At 49.6% G+C, this 19805-nt stretch overlaps 1 protein-coding gene and 1 pseudogene across 1 annotated transcript; both read left to right on the forward strand.

Moving 5' to 3' along the window:
• Positions 1-14569: 14569 nt before the first annotated feature.
• Positions 14570-14861, forward strand: LOC127201050 (small integral membrane protein 8-like; annotated as a pseudogene).
• Positions 14862-19066: 4205 nt separating this feature from the next.
• Positions 19067-19381, forward strand: LOC127201431 (MIEF1 upstream open reading frame protein). Its single transcript, XM_051160022.1, has one exon. It carries the CDS (start codon positions 19169-19171, stop codon positions 19379-19381), a length of 213 nt encoding a protein of 70 aa, XP_051015979.1. The 5' UTR covers positions 19067-19168.
• Positions 19382-19805: the final 424 nt, after the last annotated feature.

Raw genomic sequence — 19805 nt, forward strand, 5'->3', positions numbered from 1 at the left:
CTCTCTTCAAGCTCCCTGGATTTAAGGGTCAGGCCTTTCAGCCCAAAACAGAAAAGAAAGATTAATCTCTTCAAGTAGAGAAGGGTGAGCCCAGACATCTATGCAGCATTTTGTCCCCCAGAGTGCTGTAGACAAGAGGTGTTCCTGAAGAGCATGAGATAGTTTTCTAGGGCTGGGTGGGCTGTGGAACTCCAGTCTAGTTGAGAGAAACCCACCTTTGATATCCTGGATTGTTGACCGGTGGTGGAAAAGGAAATATGTCATGCCAGGAGTTCCCAGGACACTGTAAATAAATGCATTTGGGTCCAGGAGCAAGGAGAGGCAGTAGGGAGGGACTAGAAAGTGTATCTGTTCTTGATCTTGGCCAAGAAGCTAGGCAAGTGTTGGAAAATGACACCCTTGGGAGGGGAGCACTTTGCAGCTTCCTCAGAAGTGCTGGACCCAAGAAATGAGGTCACTGCTGGCTGGGAGGAGGAAGCTTAGTGCTTGCCAGCGCCCCTGTCTCTGTAAGCAGACACACTGGGGTGCTGAGGGATCTTCTACATCTAGCCTCGAGGGCTTTTCTCTCTTTTCCTATTGCTGTCTTGTGCGATGCCAGCTCGGCTGCTTGCAGAGCACTCCAGGAGTCTGGTTCTCAGGGTGGGGCAGGACCTGGACAGCCAGTGTAGTAGGTGGGATGGGAGCAGGAGACTGACCTCTGTATCCTTCTCTCCTTCCCCATCACTCTCTGCTGGCATCCAATTCCATCTTGCCCGCATCCCAGATGTAATCATTCCTGTGTCTCCCCCCCCCAACCCCCACCCCCACCTCCAAGAGCAGGCTAGGGACCAGGAAGGAGGCCCACAAGGTTTTCTGGGACCCAAGAAAAGACCTTAAGGTCAGAGGTATGTCAACCCATTCCTCTTAATTTGCCTTGTGAGGGTGCAGGCTATATTTGTTCGAGAAGATTCTAAGCTGCAGTTAAGTGAGACCAGCTTATAGTAAGCAGTCTAGTGGGGAGATGGTCCAGAGCTTGTACAGCAGTCAGCTCAGCTTCACACACACAACTTCCCAGGTCCGATAGAGTGGCTGCACCCGGCTCGCATGGTAAGACGAGGAAGTGTGGACTCTTTTTTTCTGTGAAGGGCAGGAGTCAGACGTGTCTGTTGCCTCTTACTGTTCAGGACTTAGGGGCATGGCTACAGGTAGTTGCTAGGAGAACTGGGAAATGTAGTTTTGAGCAAGGCTGCCATGTACCTGCCTCAATTTGAGAGTTCTGTATTACCAGCAGCACCTTTGTAGGAGGGGTGTAAGTGATTTGTCCTCAAGGGACCCTGCTCCCTGCCTGCCTGCCTGCCTGCCCCAGGGCTGGAGGTACAGTGAGGACTTGCAGGTGTATGGGAAGAAGTGGGGGTGCCTCTCCCCGAGACCCCTGATGTTCTCTTGATGCCACTATGCAGGGCTACCTGTGGAACCGGTCCGTGTTTGTGCGTGTGTGTATATTTATGGGCATGGGTGCATGCTTGGTGTGTATTGTACATGTCTGTATCCGTGTGTCCCTGTACAAAGATGGTGCTCATGTGTGGATGGAGGAGCCTAGGCTTGGCTGTCCTCTTCCTTAGGACCTGGAGTCTGTATAGTCTCCTCCTGTGGCTCCTCAAATGCCAGAGGCAGGAAGTCCTTGGGGGAACCTTGAAAACAAGGATAAAGGGAGTACAGGGTCTGTCTGTCTGTTTTGTTCAGTCGGAGGCGTGGATTCTTCCTAGCTAGAGGGCTATGCAGCTGAGAGCCCACCACTCCTTTAGCCCCTCTTGGCCCAGCACTTCCTCCCACTGACACTCCAGCATCTCGTGGATAGATGTCATATTGGAGGCTTCCTGAGGAGTTCTCTTTAATGCAGCTCTGTCTGGAGCAGTTTGCCAGAGAGTAGGCATGTATGCAGGCAGCTCTGGTGAACAGGCACAAAGCCAGCTGAGGGACTCTATGGCTCCTCCCACTGAGGAACATCCTCCATGGAATCTCAAAGAACCTTCCTCTTGGGGCTGAGAGGTGGCCCCTGAAGTCAGGGTATCCCAGAGACTCATGGGTCCGTCTGAGACGGGGCGCTCTTCTGTAATGCCTGTGAGTGCTCCTGTGTGATGTCTCCCCCTTGACCGAAATCCTTGCCCCATACTCCTGGTACCCTCAGCTGCTTCATAGAGGCCTCGTTTCACCATTTCAGGGCTGCTGCCCATCAGTGACCAGTTCAGGGTAGGAGAAGGATGCTTGGAAAGCACAGATCTCCTGGGCTGGCCTTCCCTCTTAGACTTGTAACGGGGAAAATAAGTTTCAACTAGGCAGGTAGAGGCCTGGCCATGGGCTGAGAGACCACCTGTGAGAGACGGGAGCTAAAGAGTTTTACATATAACCACAGCATACACTGGGAATCTGAGGGGCAGGGGACCCAGGACCATTCCCCCAATATGAAGGGAAACCGAATTGAATGTGAATTTGTGCACATTCTCCAGGGACCACTAGCCTGTGACCTCAAGACCCAAGGATGCCTAAGGCATCCAGCTGGCTTCGTTCACCTAGGGGTCACAGTGGTTTTAGAGGGCATGCGTGATAAAGCTTTGAGGTGAGATTCAATGTGGGAAGACAGGACTCCCCCCAGCAGAAGGTAAGGCCCTGGGAAATGTGTAATGTAAGGACACCAATAATAATAATAATTATAATAGTATTATTTTTTTTGTAAAGGAAAACCAATATGTACATTCTGAAATCATTTTCTCTGTAAATGGTTGAATTTCATTTCACCCTTAAAGGGATGCGTTAAAGGAGAAGATAATATTAATAAAAAAAAAAAAACAGCTGCGGAGTCTGGAGGGTGTGTGTGTGTGTGTGTGTGTGTGGCCAGTTTATGGGTGCTCATGGCAGAGATGGGTGAGAAGAGAGAGATGGGTTCTGGTCTTGCTGCCAAATCTGGACCTGTCAGGGGAGACGGAAAGTGTACCCAATTCCTTCACTTAGGGATGTGGTTCCCCCCTTACCTTGGGCATGTGTCTCCCACCTGTGGATGGAATTATAAACACCAGGCTGTTTAGTGGGAGGAAGAAGGAAGTCTTGTCTGGAAATGAGCATCTCCATTCTTTGAGTGCTACAACAGTCTCTGAGGCCTTGGTGCACCGAGCCTCTTGTCCCTGGCTGGGCCCTCAGGACAGTCTCAGACATGACAGATCAGACTCTGGAAGCCAAAGGATGACAGCAGTGGTCGTGGCCTGACACTTGAGGCCAGAACTGCTCCGGTCTCTGGCCACACTCCCAAAATCCAAAAGGAGCTGAGTAAGTGCTTAGAATAGGGTGAAAAGGGAATTCTGGCCAGGTGTTGGTGGCACACACCTTTAATCCCAGCGCTCAGGAGGCAGAGGCAAACCTGGTCTAAAAAGTGAGTTCAGAAAAAAATAAAGAGTTTAGGACAGCCAAGGCTACACAGAGAAACCCTGTCTCAAAAAATTAAAAAACCCACTTACTATTAAGTTTGTGTTGGGGCATACCCTCATTATCATCAATATTTACAAATAACACTTATATTTTTTCCAGCTTTACTTATTAAATCATTAAAAATTTTTATTCGAAGCCAGGTGTGATGGCGCACGCCTTTAATCCCAGCACTCTGGAGGGAGAGGCAGGCATATTGCTGAGTTCGAGGCCAGTCTGGTCTACAAAGCGAGTCCAGGATAGGCAAGGCTACGTGGATAACCCTTGCCTTGAAAAACCAATACATCATCTTAATTATAACAACAACAACAACAACAATGAAATCTGTGCTCTTCCCCCCAAAAAACCAACAAGTAGGAAATATACACATTTGAATCACAGAACCCTAGGAAGATCAAATAAAACCAAGCCTAAGAAATAATGGAGAATGGTGATGTAGGAAGAAAGGATTTGCCCTACAGCTCTCTTTCATAGACAAGAATGTCCCTGAGGCTGGAGAGATGGCTCAGTGGTGAAGAGCACTGGCTGCTCTTCCAGAGGTCCTGAGTTCAAATCCAGGAACCATATGGTGGCTCACAACCATCTATAATGAGATCTGGTGCCCTCTTCTGGCCTGCAGGTGTACATACGCAGGCAGAACACTGTATACATAACAAACGAGGAAAGCTTAGAAAGCAGGAAGAGAAGAGGAGGAGGGGCAGCCCTACAATAGAGGTTCTCCACCTGTGCGTGGAGACCACTTTAGGGAGGTCGTCGGCCCATCCTTTCACAGGGATCGCCTAAGACCATTGGGAAACACCGGTGTTCACATTATGACTCATAACAGTAGTAAAAACACAATTAGGAAGTAGCATAGAAAATAAGTTTATGGTGAGTAGGGTCACCACGCCATGAGAAAACTGGGGTTTTTTTTTTTGTTTGTTTGTTTGTTTGTTTGTTTTGTTTTAATTGGTTTTTTGAGACAGGGTTTCTCTGTGTAGCCTTGGCTGTCCTGGACTCACTTTGTAGACCAGGCTGGCCTTGAAGTCACAATGATTCACCTGCCCTCTGCCTCCCAAGTGCTGGGATTAAAGGCGTGCACCACCACGCCCGGATGAGGAACTATATTAAAGGGTCACCCGCAGAGATAGGGAGGTAGAGAGCCACCGCCCTAAGAGGGAACCAGTAATATGGGCAAGGCGGAAGCTGAGCCCGCAAGGACCCAGTTCAAGGCCAGCTCTGGCCATCTCCCAGCACCCAGAAGGCAGAGGCCACTAGAGTTCCAGGCCAGCCCGGGCTGCGTAGAGAGACCACACCTCAAAAAGCACAAACACAAAAACCAAACCAAACCAGAAAGGGGAAGTGGGTTGCCAGGTGCTTTGCCCATATGACCTTAGTTAGCGCTGAGGGATCCTGGGCGCTGAGTTAAATGGCTCTGGTTCCTTCCATTTTCCAGCCATGGAAGATTAGACCTGAGCACGCTAACTCAACTTCGTCCCTTCCAGTTGTGCTGCACTGCCCCCTGGTGGATAGGCGCCGCACCTGAAGGCTCCCCCTCCCTTCTTCATTGGGCCCACACAGGACTTGAAGCCAAAGTGGTTCACTCCGTGAGTGAACACTTCTGCTGCCAAGACAGACCGCCCGTGTACCATCCCTGGTACCTAACTGCTGGATAGAGAGAAGTGACTCTTGCAAGTTCTTTAACCACAAGCTGTCCACACATGCAATAAACAAGCATAATATAAAAACAAGATGGCTGGGCGTGGTGGCGCGCGCCTTTAATCCCAGCACTCTGGAGGCAGGGGCAGGTGGATCGCTGTGAGTGCGAGGCCAGCCTGGTCTACAAAAAGAGTCCAGGACAGCCAAGGCTACCAAACCAAACCAAACCAAACCAACCAAACAAACAAACAAAAAAACCAAGCTGGGCGGGAGAGTGGCTTGGTGGTTGGGCCCTAATTTGAAACTCAGAGCTGTGTGAGACCAACACATTGTAAAATAGCAACAAAATAAAATTGTGTTTGTCAGTATCTCAGTTGTAACCATCTTATAGGGTTTTTGGGAGAAGGGGTTGTTTTGTTTGTTTTTGGTTTTTTTTGTTGTTGTTTTGTTTTTTGTCTTTCTCTCGAGGCAGGGTTTCTTAGTGTAGTCCTGGCTGTCACGCAACTCACTCTGTAGACCGGGCTGGCCTTTAACTCACAGAGATCTGCCTACCTCTGCCTCCCCTAGTGCTGGGATTAAAGATGTGCACTATGATTGCCTGGCCCTAGCTTATGGTTTTGTGTTTCAAATCTATCTTTTTTGTTTTGTTTTTGTTTTTTGAAACAAGGGCTCTCTGTGTAGCCCTGGCTGTCCTGGACTCGCTTTGTAGACCAGGCTGGCCTCAAATTCACAGCAATCCGCCTGTCTCTGCTTCCCAAGTGCTGGGATTAAAGGCGTGTACCACCATGCCTGGCCTCTTTTGGTTTGGGTTTTTTGGTTTTTTGAGACAGGGTTTCTCTGTGTAGCCCTGGCTGTCCTCGACTGTCTTTGTAGACCAGGCTGGTCTTGATTCAGAGATCCACCTTCCTCTGCCTCCCGAGTGCTGGCATGAAAGGCATGCACCATCACCACCAGCCTCTACCTTATGGTGTTAAGAAATTATTTGTGGCTAGCGGTGGTGGTGGTGGTGGTGGTGGCACACAACATGCAGTACCTGTAGATGCCAGAAGAGGGCACTAAATGCCCCGGAACTGGAGTTGCGGATGGATGTGCAGGCAGTACTGGGACATGGACCGCTTGTCTTCCGGAAGAGCTCCTAAGCACTGAGCCACTTCTCTAGCGCCCTCAAGTGTATTTTAATTACAATTAATGCAGTGACCAATTTGGGTTATTAATCTTTTGACATGTTATCATTTTTTTTCTCTTTTTTTGGGGGTGGGGGGTGGGGTTCGCGGCTGTCCTGGACTCACTTTGTAGACCAGGCTGGCCTTGAACTCACAGAGGTCCACCTACCTCTGCCTCCTGTGTGTTGGGACTACAGGCGTAGGCCACCATGCCTAACTATTACTTTTTTTAAAACTCCTTTGGGGCTGGGCGTGGTGGCGCATACCTTTAATACCATCACACAGGAGGCAGAGGCAGGTGGATTGTTGTGAGTTCGAGGCCAGCCTGGTCTACAAAGTGAGTCTAGGACAGCCAAGGCTACACAGAGAAACCCTGTCTTGAAAAACAAACAAAACAAACAAAAACAAAAAAAAACCTCCTTTGACCAAAATAGGATGCAGCCTGAATTTTCAAATTTAAAGTAGCTACTAATGTTAAAAAAAAAAAGAAAGAAAGAAAGAAAGAAAGAAAAGGAACTAGGCATGGTGGTGCACACTTTAAATCCCAGCACTCAGGGAGGCAGGACAGCCAGGACTACATAGAAAAATCCTGTCTTGAAAAATGAAGAGAGACAGAGGCAGAAGGGGATCCCAGAGGACCTGAGTTTGGTTCTCAGACCCCATGTGATATAGCTCATGACTAACATAGCTCTACTCCGGGGGACATTCACTCACGTGTACACTGTCTGTGTCCCCATATACATCAATTTGAAAATAATAAAAATAGCCGGGGAGCCGGGCGTGCTAGTGCACGCCTTTAATCCCAGCACTCGGGAGGCAGAGGCAGGCGGATCATTGTGAGTTCGAGGCCAGCCTGGTCTACAAAGTGAGTTCAGGACAGCCAAGACTACACAGAGAAACCCTGCCTTGAAAAACCAAATTAATAACAATCTATGCCCTTCCCTCCCCAAAAACCAAATAAGTAGGGAATATACACACATCTGAATCACAGAACCCTAGGAAGATCAAATAAAACCAAGCCTAGGAAATAATTCATAATGGCGATACAGTAAGAAAGGACTTGTCCTACAGTCCTCTTTCATAAACAAGCCCCAGGATTCCCCAGGAGGGGCCGGGCTTTGAACACATCCAGCATGGAGGGTACCCGCCCGTGCCCAGCTGTGTTCTCTTTTTGTGAGACCGAGCTCCGGCACGAAGCACTTAGGGCTGTTCACTCTCCCTTGGGTGACCTAGTCCCAGGGTCTGGAGCGTGAGTGTTGCATAGTGACATCTACTCCTCCTCTGGGCTTTCCCCTAGAGGCTCTATGAGCCCTGCCTGCAGGCATGCCTAGGGAGCCACTCTCCTGTTGAGGTCGGAGGATCCCTGAGAATCTGAGACCAGCCGGGGAAGGGCAGGTCAGGTTTCATAGCAAGATCCCGATTCAGGGCAGGGAGCGGTGCCACACGCCTGTAATCCCAGCACCCATGAGGCAGAGGCAGGTGGATCTTTGTGAGTTCGAGGCCAGCCTGGCCTACAGAGTGATTCCAGGGACCCCAGGCTACGTACAGAGAAACCCCCTCTCAAAAAAAGGGAAAAAACAAAACAAAACAAACAAGCAAGCAAACAAACAAACCCCTCCCACTGCTTGTAAAATTTGCCAAACTTCTAATCCCATCTCGGAATTTTCCTTTTCCCACTCATCAAGCCAGGGTGCCCATCAGATTGGCAGCTTGACTTCACCACACATGCGTATAGTGAGACATTTCAAAATACCTCTTGGTCCTGGTAGATACATTCTCAGGATGGGTAGAGGCAACCCCACCACTAATAAAAGATCACAGACAGTCTCTGATCTCCTTTTCAGAGAAATTATCCTCGTTTTGGAGTTCCCACCTCTCTTCAATCAGATAATGGCCCTGAATTTACCTCTCAAATATCCCAAACCTTAGCCAAAGCCCTTACCAGTCTCTGAGGTGTTTCCATATACCTTACCATCCCCAGTCCTCAGGCATGGTTCAATGAAGCAATTGTGCACACATTCTCTCTTGTTAGCAAATTATTTAATTTATTTATTTTATGTATATGAATGTATCTGCATGTGTACCTGCACACCAGAAGACAGCATTAGAGGGTATGCTGTGAGCCACCATGTGGTTGCTGGGAATTGAACTCAGGACCTCTGGAAGAGCAGTCAGTGCTCTTAGCCGCTGAGCCATCTCTCCAGCTCCCAGCAATTGCTTTCTTAAGAACATTCTTTTTTTTCCCCCCTTGAGACAGGGTTTCCTTGTGTAGTCTTGACTGTCCGAGACTCCCTTTGTAGACAGGCTGGCCTCGAACGCACAGAGATCTAGCTGCCTCTGCCTCCCAAGTGCTGGGATTAAAGGCATGTGCCACCACACCCAGTTCTTAAGAACATTCTTACTGGGCTGGAGAGATGGCTCAGAGTTAAGAGCACTGGCTGCTCTTCCAATGGTCCTGAGTTCAATTCCCAGCAACCACATGGTGGCTCACAACTATCTATAATGAGATCTGGCGCCCTCTTTTGGCCTGCAGGCAGACATAATAAATCTGTTTTTTGTTTTTTAAAAAAGATATATTTATTTATTACATATACAGTATTCTGCCTGTATGTACACCTGCACGCCAGAAGATCTTATTATAGGCGGTTGTGAGCCACCATGTGGTTGCTGGGAATTGAACTCAGGACCTTTGGAAGAGCAGCCAGTGCTCTTAACCTCTGAGCCATCTCTCCAGCCCTTGTTTTTATTTTTGAGACAGGGTTTCAGGCTGGAGAGATGGCTCAGCTGTTAAAGGCTAGGCTCACAAACAAAAATATAAGAGACAGGGTTTCTCTGTGTAGCCTTGACTATCCTAGACTTGCTTTGTAGACCAGGCAATCTGCCTGCCTCTGCCTCCCAAGTGCTAGGCTTAAAGGCATGTACTGCCCGGTTTTTGTTTTTGTGTTTTTTTAAGACCATTCTTATCAAACTTTCTTAGGAACTTCATGCTGATTGCATAAAACTTGTGCCAATGCTTCTCCTGAGACTGAGAACCTTTCTAAAGAACTCTACCTCCCCTTTCGAGCTTATGTGTGGACCACTGGTCCTGTCTCCTGGCCTCAGGTCTCAACTGTCTCCTCTCCCTGGTTGCCTTGTTACTCCACTGTTATGAGTTGGAAGAGCTCTGCTGCTGCTCGAATTTGCAGTCAGCCACTCTGAGCTTCGGTAAGGTGCAGCAGGGCCTCCAGCTCTCCGCCTGCCTCCATCTGGAGAGTGTCTATAGACATGGGCACACGGCCCTCGACACAGCTTCCTGCTGGCTCTCGCCACCCTATTGTTAGAAGATAGTTACTGTGTTCCCGTTCATACTATAGGAGTGTGCTGCCAAATGTAACAGAAGCATCCCAAAAGTGTCTGCTTTCAACCAATCAGGTACACCTGTCCTGGAAGCCCCTCCCCCTCCCCAAGGACTATATAGCCTTTGTTCTCCCTGAGTAAAGTTGAACTAGCTCCTGAAGTGGTTCCAGGAGTGTTTTTGGCCTTCGTCGTGCTTACGGCCTTCCAGGCCCTGTGTCTTGTTTTCTGCTCCTTCTGTCTCAGTGTCCAACAGCTCCCCCCCCCCCCCCCAGGGAAGAGGAGAACCTCAGTTACACTGTCTTTACACACTCCTTTGGAACCACACCCACCACTACTTGCCTCATCCTCATCCTCAGCCTGACCCCGGTTCCTCCTCAATCAACATTGGGGACTTGGTCCTTCTCTCTCCTGCTGGGCCACAACCTCCCCTCTCTCCTAAGTGGACAGGCCCCTTCAGGGTCATCCTAACCACCCCACCGGCAGTTGCCACCACACAGTTTTGTAGCAGCAAGGCATAACCAAGGGGCAGTTCAGATCCCGCCGTTCCTTGCCTGCTGGGGTTGCCACTGGGCCGCGCTGAGCACTTCGCTCCTATTTACACACCAGCGGTTTTCTTCTCGGTTCCTTCGGGATCTCCCATGGGTGGCTCAGACCATCCTCACTCTCCAGGGCAGCTGCAGTGCTACAAAACCGAGAGGATTAGATATGCCAAGTGCATCAACAGGCGCTCTTTGTCTCCTCCTCAGGGAGGAATGTTGCTTTTCTATCATCCAGTCAGGCATAGCAAAAGATACGATTCTGCCATTCCAGATGGATCTTCTACTGATGTAGAAAAAGAGCTGCCTCTGGCCAGTCGATCATCAACAGGCCGATGCGGAACTGGACCCTGCTCTTCCTGATCCTACTAGCTGCACCTTGCCCTATAGATTTCTGGTCTAGATTTCTTCAACAACAGATCCAAAAGCTGTCTAGCCACACATTGACTCAGTTGTCATTGCAGGATTACCAGTCCCTAGCTCTGAAGCCAGAGGCCTGCAACTCCTGATTATACCCTGACGTAGAAGACTGAATTGTGCTGGGTGTTGGCGGCGCATGCCTTTAATCCCAGCACTTGGGAGGCAGAGGCAGGCGGATCTTTGTGAGTTTGAGGCCAGCCTGGGGCTACAGAGCAAGTTCTGGACAGCCAGAGGTGTTAGACAGAGAAACTCTGTCTTGAAAAATAAAACAAAAGCCGGGCGTGGTGGTGCATGCCTGTAATCCCAGCACTGGGGAGGCAGAGAGGCAGGCGGATCGCTTTGAGTTCGAGGCCAGCCTGGTCTACAAAGAGAGTCCAGGACAGCCGAGGCTACATAGAGGAACCCTGTCTTGAAAAACCAAAACCAAAACCAAACCAAACAAAACAAACAAACAAAAAGATTAAGCTTGCCCCTTGGACCTCTATGCCCGCATTTAGCAGGAAGCAGTTTATGAATAGTAAACAAAACAGGCGGGCTGTTGGCCAGTCACACCAGTCAAGTTGCAGGAAAAGCCTTCCCTGATGTGACTCCCATGGTATGGTTTTGTTTGTTTTTTGAGACAGGGTTTCTCTATGTAGCCCTGGCTATCCTGGACTCCCTGTATAGACCAGGCTGGCCTCGAACTCACAAAGATCCACCTGCCTCTGCTGGGACTAAAGGCATGTGCCACCTCGCCTGGCCATGGACTCCCTTTGTAGACTTTGTAAATCCTCAAGGCAGGAAAGATGTCCTGGAGGCCTGAGGAACTTCAACAGCTAGGCCCTGCCCCCTTCCCCCACTTCCCTAACCAGCCCTAATGGTCATTTTCTCATGTCTGTAACAGTCATTCCAAGCCCAGAGGGAGGAGAGGACCCAGACCCCGTCCAACAACAAAAATCTCACCAATCCCTGAGCTCCCCCAAGCTCAATACTTGAAATCCCACCAAGCCTCAAGCCTGAAAAGTTCCACCCCCCAAAATAACCCTGTATAAATCCTTTCTACTGTTCAGCGACACCCCACCTCCCCTGCCTCTCCCCAGCAGAGGCAGTCACCCCTGGATTCATCCCTCCAAATTCTGGATTCCTCCCTCCCAATAAATCTTTCCTGAGATTTCGCTGTCTGGAGTGACTGGTCAGAAGAAGCAAGGAAGGGAAGAAGCTAAGAAGCAGAGCAGATGCTCCTGGGAGCGCAATGCTGAAGAGGTTGCGCAGGGAGGTCGAGTTGTTACATTGTAGCACTGCAGCTCAGTGGGGGTGATTTCCTACCTCAGGGCTGCTATGTCTCTGCTGAGGCGGCTTCTCCTCAAGAGGTGTGGTTTCCGGGCACCCATGTCTCAGGATACCCTTCCATTGGGACACTGTCCCACCTGAGAGCTGTGTGGTTCCTGGCCTCCGGTGTCTCAGGACAGATACCTTTCCATCTGAGCAGGAACGCCAACAGTGACTACAGGGTTAAAGACCTCTGATGACAGCAGATGGCTCTATGACAGTGATGCCTGGGTCCTAGGTGGGCTCACTGCTCTTGGTTATAGGCACTTCCTTCATAGTCCCACCAGCCTGGGTTATCCCCTGGGAGAGGGGTGGGGAGGCGGGCCGAACAGTCTGTCTTGTCACTCGTTCAGTAGCAATTTCCCAATTTCCTGCTGTTTTAGGTCAACAGGCATTTACCAAGAGGCCCAATTTCATAAGATAACCTACTGGGCAATGTAGAGGAACTTGCTGTGCAAACCACAGGCTTCTGTCCCCCACCGGAGCAGCGCTGCTCTTCCAGGAAGGCACGCCTGGCTGCTCCTTCATGCTCCCCTTCCCCTCTGTGCCACAGAAGGTCTCCTATTTCCCTCCCAAAACTGGCTCTTTTGCCCCAACCCACAGCGGGGGCCCCAAGCCCAAGGCCAAATCAGCTGGGCGCCGCACACACAGTGCTTTTGTCTGCCCCTCTATCTGTCCTTTCATCTTGTCCTTTCACTCAACAGAATCCCCACATCCCCTGACTTCCTATTCATTCTCCAGGCCCCAGACTTCTGCCCCATTTCTCTCTGACTCTGCGGAGGACAATATCTAGCTCACAGCGGGCTCTTGCTTTTGTGACCACATGCACCCCTCCCTTGGAAACCATGCCTCCCTTTGTGACTATGCCCTCTGTACACCCACAAACCTCTCACACATCCAGTCTTTGGATCCCCAGTATCCATGTGAGAGGCCAGCACAGTGGGGAGTGCCCTTGGAATGCCAGTGCTGGGGAGGCAGAGACAGAGGGATTCTGGGGGCTTGCTGGGCAGCTTAATCAAGCCGAATAGCTAAGTTTCAGGTTCAGTGAGAAACCCCGTCTCAAAATAAATAGAGAGAACAGTTGCCGGCACCTGACATTGACCTCTGGGCCTCTCCACACACAGGAACACATGTGTATTTGCAACTGAACGCAACTGCTCCCCACCCCCACATGCACATATCCTCACGAGGCTACATAGCAAGACATTGTCTTACGTACAAATGTAAAGGTTTTGTTCTCTGTCTGCAGGGGTGTCTGCGGGGTGATGCTAGTTCTTCTGCTTGTAGATCTGTGTTGAGGACTAGAGAAGCTGGTAAAATGTGAGCTCACTCAATTCCCCAGGGACCGAGCTCCTTTAGGGGATCAGCTCACTTATGCAGTCCTCACAAAGCAGGCAAGGCTGGTCCTTTCCAGACACCAGTCCGGTCATGGTAGGAGCTTCTCACTGTGATTAAGATCAGGGTCACGATCGGGGGCTATGGTCTGGCTAGGCTGGGCAAGTCCACGTTGGCACTACACCTTCACCTGGCACTGAAACCCTCGGCTGCAGGCGGCATCCTCCTTGCAGAGAATCCATTTAACTCTCCTCCTCTCCTCCTCTTTAGCTGACATGAGTCAATTTCTTTCTTTCTTTCTTTCTTTCTTTCTTTCTTTCTTTCTTTCTCTTTCTTTCTTTTTTTTTTCCGAGACAGGGTCTCTCTGTGTAGCCTTGGCTGTTCTGGAACTCTCTTTGTAGACCAGGCTAGCCTCGGAACTCACAAGAGATCCACCTGCCTCTGCCTCCCAAGTGCTGAGGGATTAAAGGCGTGCACCACCATGCCCAGCTGCAGCCAGTGTTCTTAATTGCTGAGCTCCTATTTCCAAAATCTTTTTCCTGGCCCAATATCCCCTTGGGCCTACCCATGCACGAGAGAGAATGATGTTTTATACCCACAATGGTCACCTTTTCAGGCTCTCTGACACTTAGTCTCCATCTTTAGTCCTATGAGGCAGTCTTCTTTTTCCTCCTTCGGGACAGAGGATGGACCCTGGGAGCCATATCCATGCTAGGCATCCGATCTACCGATTATCGTATTTTTTGAAACCCAAAAGTGGGGGGAGGGGGAAATTAGGGCGTGCCTTATGGTCTGATTGCTGTCCATCCGGCATCAGCAAGGTCACTTACTGACGTCTTCAGTATGCCAGCCGAGGAATGTGTGCTGGGTTCAGTGTGTCTGCAGGAAGAGGAAGAGATGTGGGCGGCATTACCGAAATCCTTTCTCACACAGAGCTTGGTCTGCGTGCACGGGGGTGGGGTGGAGTGGGGTGGATTCTGGGGCCCTCGTTCCCCACCTCATCGCTCTGACTTGAGCTGAATGCTGATCTTAGCCTGCTGGGTAAGCAGGTGCGTGTCAGCTTGCTGCAGGGAGCAGGGCAAGGGGAGTGCAATAAAATGTGTAGCAATACGGAAGCTCTAGCTACCATTTGTCCCTCCTTGACTCCAGTGGGGCCACACTGCTATGCAGAAATCGTTACTGGGCATACGGGAGAAGACAGAATTGTTCATTCTGGATATGTGAGAGGACAGACGGATTGAAAAAGTGTGGTTCATGGGCTGGAAGGTTCGCCCTGCTGGGGGCGATCTGGGACACAGGGCGTGCCTGTGTCTGGAGTCCCCGCTGGAGGTTCTCTGGCTTTGCAGTTGCTCAAAGTGATAATCTTCAGTAGCCAAGATGTCCTTAGGACCTGAGACTCCACCAGTTAAAACAGAACCAACAAAAGAGAGCAACTTTGAAAGTCCAGGCCTCCGAGGGACACACACCTCGACCTTATTTTGAGCTGTGTACCCAGAGCTCTTCATTAAACCTAAGAAACCTGTACTGGCCTTTGGGCTGGTAGCCCTTTCCCTCTGTGGCTTACACTGGTTATGTGCATGGGACACAAGAGAACAAAAAGGACCTCTATGAAGCTATTGACAGCGAAGGACATCGGTACATGAGGAGAAAAACATCCAAATGCGATTAAAGTGCTGCTCCCGTCAGATGGAGGGCTATCAGGCTCTCAAACCTTTACATGAACGACTTTCTTAGTGTATGGAATTGTGTTGCTTGTTCCATAGTCTGTTAACAAGAGAGAGTATACAATTTGAAAGCAAGTCACTGCTAAATTTAGTTCCGTTACAGCTGCAGCTATTGTCTCAGTATTTTCCCATAAAGAGTTTCTCAATATTTCTTCTATGAAAATGCCACGAGAATGGAATTTTTGTTTTGTTTTGTTTTTCTGAGACAGGGTTTCTCTGTGTAGCCTTGGCTGTCCTGAACTAACCTTGTAGACCAGCCTGGCCTCAAACTCACAGCGATCCGCCTGCCTCTGCTGGGATTAAAGGCGTGCAACACCACTCGGCCTGAGAATGGACTTTTAATTATTAAATTCTGTATAATAAAAGCACTCAATGCTGTTAAAAAAAAAAAAAAAAAAAGAAAGAAAAAGAAAAGAAAGAAAGAAAAAATTATTAGAGAAAGTGTGGTCCAAACAGCCTGGAGGGCTTCTGAAAAAAAATCTGCTTTATAGTGCTTGACCAGTTCAGGGCACATATTAGCGAAACGACAAAAAAACAGATTTAAAGACTCATTTAGCTGTGATTCCTGGGGGTCTTACCAGGCAGTTGCAACCTGTTGATGTTTCAATCAACAAACCACTTAAAGTGTTTATGAGAGAAGAGTGGACCGAATGGCTGGCTGCTGGGAATCGTGACCTGACTCCAACAGGACGAATGGAGAGGCCCACTGTCACTCAAGTCTGTGAAGGGGTTAAAACATCATGGCAGTCAGTGAAGGAGGAAATCGTTGTACAATCATTCAAAAACTGTGGCATTAGCAATGCCTTAGGTGGGACTGAAGAGAATGTCACATATGAAGATAGTGAAGACAGTGAGAAAGTGACTGTCAGCAACTGAGCTGTCTAAAGTCTGACACTAGTGATGATGAGTTTTTGGGGTTTCCAGAAAACTAGAAAAGTGCTTGAGTTTTTCCTCCTGTTGAGGTAACACTGTTTAATATTACCCTATCTTGTTATATTTTAATAAATATTTCATTATACCAGTACTAATTTGGTTCAGAATATTTTTTTTCTTGTTTTACTGCTCTAAAAACTGGGTGCATCTTATGGTCCGAAAAATATGGTAAGTGGCTCTTGAAGCTGTTCTTTTATCACCTTCTAGAACTCACAGATGAGGAAAGCAAGGCTCAGGAAACTTAACTCATTGCACCAGCATCCCAAGGGGCCCCTTCCAAATCAGACAGGCTTCATCACTCTGGCCTTTGACCTTCTGGTTCATCCATTCACCAGTGGAATTCCTACTCTGTGTGGACCTGTGCTCCTCGAGCCACAATCCGTGTAAGAACCTGTTACGTCAATCCTGTCCTCAGTGCGGAGGGCCCCTGTTCCGTGAAACCCAGCAGAATTCCGAGGTTTGCACCAGTGCCTCTGCTGTGGGTCTCTGGCCTCCACAACACCAGATACATGTGGGTGCTAGATGATTCTCTAATGGCCATGGCCCTCATCACACTGGCAGCACAAGGCAGAGGTAAGGTGGGTTTGGGAAGGCTAGCGAATCTGGAAAAGACAACCGTGACATCCTAGATGACTCAATGTGTGTGTGAGGTATCCTAAGGTCTGCCCCCCCAGTAGGTCTCCTTGTCCTTTGCTATTATAAAACTATTCTACTGGTGTGGCAGTCCTGAGGGATATGAACCTTATCTGGTCTTCCCCCTGGAAATGTCGCCAAGTAGATTTGGGTCACAAAATTATTTCTTTACAAAGCAAAGTAGGACGGCCTAGAAGAACGAATGGGAAGACTCACACTTTGGAAGAAGATTGAGTTTGGGGTCCACTGCAAGCTTCTGCATGGCTCAGCACTCAGTGTAAATGACCCAGCCTCTCTAGGCCTCGATTTTTCCATCTGTAAAACTGGAAAAAGGAAGCCAACCAAATAGGGAGGCTGGGTTGGACAAAACGCGGCGTAAAGCATCCAGTTCATTTCCTGAAGGTAGCTCTGGGAGTTGGTGCAGTTTAGGTGGTAATTGCTGAATTAACCGCCTGTCATCATACCAGTCAAACTGGGGCGGGGGCAAATTCCTAGATGCCCGCAGCTGGTGGAGGGCGAGGACTCGCTGCCCCTCCCTTAACCCACAACTAACCAGCCCAGTGCCCACATAGAGACTCCATAGAGATGCTTTAGGAGGGAGGGCCCGCGGGGGTGGGTGGGTTAGGTGACATCACTCAGGAGGAGGGGCAGCGTCTGTGGGCGGAGCCCAGGGTGGGCAGGGCCGGACCAAATCCCAGGCTCCGCCTCCGGAGGGAGGCTGCGGAGGGGCCGACCGGAAGTCCTTCCGCCTCCGTCCGCCTCCGTGCTCATTGCCGAGCCTCCGTCGGCCCCGCGAGCGAGGTCGTGCCCCGGAAGTAAAGGGGGCCATGTTGATGGGTGACCCCGAGAGAGGTACTGAGCGAGTGGCGAGTCCAGAGGAGAGGTAGCGCGAGGCCCGCGGTGAGTGAGGGAGCGAATGAGGGCGGCTGGGGATCGCCCGCCTGCGCTCGGGCCGGTCGGGGCTACCGGCTCCCACCGGGGCCTCCAAGCCTCGCCCCGCCACGCCTCAGACCCTGGTTCCTCAAGCCACAGAACCAGCCTGGCCCCGGGGTCTGTGTCCCCACCCTTCGGGAATTGTACCCCGACCAGGACCCATAGTCGGTCGCTCAGCGACCTTGTTCTAGTCCCTCTCCTCCGGAAGGAGACACCCTCCTTCCAGCCCTCCGTAGTTTTTCTGCATCTTTTGCATCATGGAAGACAACTCAGGGCCAAGGGGAGCTGCTCTGCAGCTGAGGAAAAAGAGACAGAACGGCGGCCTTGCCTAGGTTCGCGTTGGAAGTTAGCGAGGTCAGAGAGGCTGTCGTTCCTATCTTGGGGCCCAAAGTCCAGTTGATTTTTTTTTTTTTTTAATCCAAATACTCCTTCCACCCCTCAAACACATTTAGGCACGTACAACGATCTTCCCACGTAGGGATATCGGGAGCATTCCTCCTTTCGGCATAGTTTGAGCCTAGTGTGACTGGGCACTGTACTAGAAAAGTTTGCAGAACACCGGGAAGTGCTGCACACATGTAAGGCCCCTCACTCCAGCTTTAAGATTTGGATGGTTGTGGCAGGTGGGCAAATTACTTCCTTCTGGGAGCGCTGTCTTCACATACCTTTAATTTCAGCTCTCAGGAGACAGATGCAGGCGGATCTCTGAGTTTGAGGTTAGCCTGTTCCACAGAATGAGTTCTAGGACAGCCAGGGCTCCAGTAGAAGACACAACTGCTTCAGAAAAACCAAATCAAACAAAACAAAACAAAAAAGTAGGGGGCTGGAGAGATGGCTTAGTGGTTAAGAGCACTGACTGCTCTTCCAGAGGACCTGGGTTCAAATCCCAGCACCCACATGGCAGCTCACATCTGTCTGTAACTCTATGATCTGACACCCTGAAGCAGACACATATGCAGGCAAAACAAACAAACAAAAAACTTCATAAAATAGAAATAAATAAAATGTTTTTAAAAACCCAAAATAAAAACAAAAAAGGAAAGAAAGGGGTAGAGGGATGCCTCTGTGGTTAAGAGTACTGGCTGCTCTTCCAGAGCTCAATTCCCAGCACCTCCTATGCAGTGCCTCACAAGTGTATCACTCCAGTCTTGGGATATGAAAGCACACAATGGTTTGTAGACAAACATCCAGGCAAATACCCATACACATTTTTTTAAAAAAGTAATTAAAACAGCAACGATGAAGAAGAAAGCCTTTCAAGGCGACGCTGCTCATATGGTGGTACCAGGATGCGATGATGGCTAACTCCTTGTCTTTAAGCACTCTAGGCCACGCCTTCTGGTAGAGTTCCGTTACAGGTGCTTTTCAGGAGCGGTTCTAAAAATAACCTTCCACAGTAGGTATCTCATGAATATCATTGTCTCTGTTTTACTGTGAGGACACTGATGCTCAGTGGGGTTACGGACTCTAGACTAAGTGCCGTGGCAGTGGGATGGCATGTGGGGACTCAAGGTCAGGCAGTCTACTCCCTGAACCCTGGTGAGCCATAAACTGAGCTTTCCCAGGAAGGGCTGTCAAGAGGTTGGAATCTGACTCCAGTTCTACCACGAAGTCCTTGACGTCTTTGTATCTGGCGGTAAGAACCTCTGACCCACAGTGTCTTAACAGGGCCCTGCTGCCGTCAATTCTGATTCTAGGCTTCTGTGTCTTCTCTTCTGTTTAGAGTGTGCCGCTTAGTCCTTGTCAGTCCCCCATGGCCCCCTGGAGCCGAGAGGCGGTGCTGAGTCTGTACCGGGCTCTGCTGCGCCAAGGCCGAGAGCTTCGCTACACCGATCGAGACTTCTACTTTGCTTCCATCCGCCGTGAATTCAGGAAAAACCAGAAACTTGAGGATCTGGAGGCTCGGGAGAAGCAGCTGGAGAAGGGCCTGGTCTTCCTCCGTAGCAAACTAGGAGGCCTTGTTTAAGATCCTCTCTTCCCCTCCTACCCTAATTCCAAGAAGAGGACGAAGGTGCCTTCACGAGATACTCTTGGCTCCCCCACCCCACCTCACAGATGCATTAGGAAGCCTCAGGTAGGTAGTAGACCCTAGATCCTCGCAGTTTCTTTTTTCTGTGCAAGAAGCTAGGGAAGGGAAGGCCTTTCCTTTATCATCAAAGTATCTGCTTTACTCCCTAAAACTCACTAGGTAAAATATAGGCTACATAGAGAAAACCTGTCGACAAGTGGGTCCTATTACTGAGGAACATGGGCCTTGGATAACAAGCCCCAGCAGAACAGAATTGGCATTATTTTATTTCATAGACTATTTGATATATGAGAACAGTAGAAAAGAGTGGTTAAAGCCATTAGAGTTCAGTTCCAAGCCAGCTTGTCTGTTGAGCTGTATT

This window comes from Acomys russatus, chromosome 17 (assembly GCF_903995435.1).
Source record: "Acomys russatus chromosome 17, mAcoRus1.1, whole genome shotgun sequence".
NCBI classification, from domain to species: Eukaryota; Metazoa; Chordata; class Mammalia; order Rodentia; family Muridae; genus Acomys; species Acomys russatus.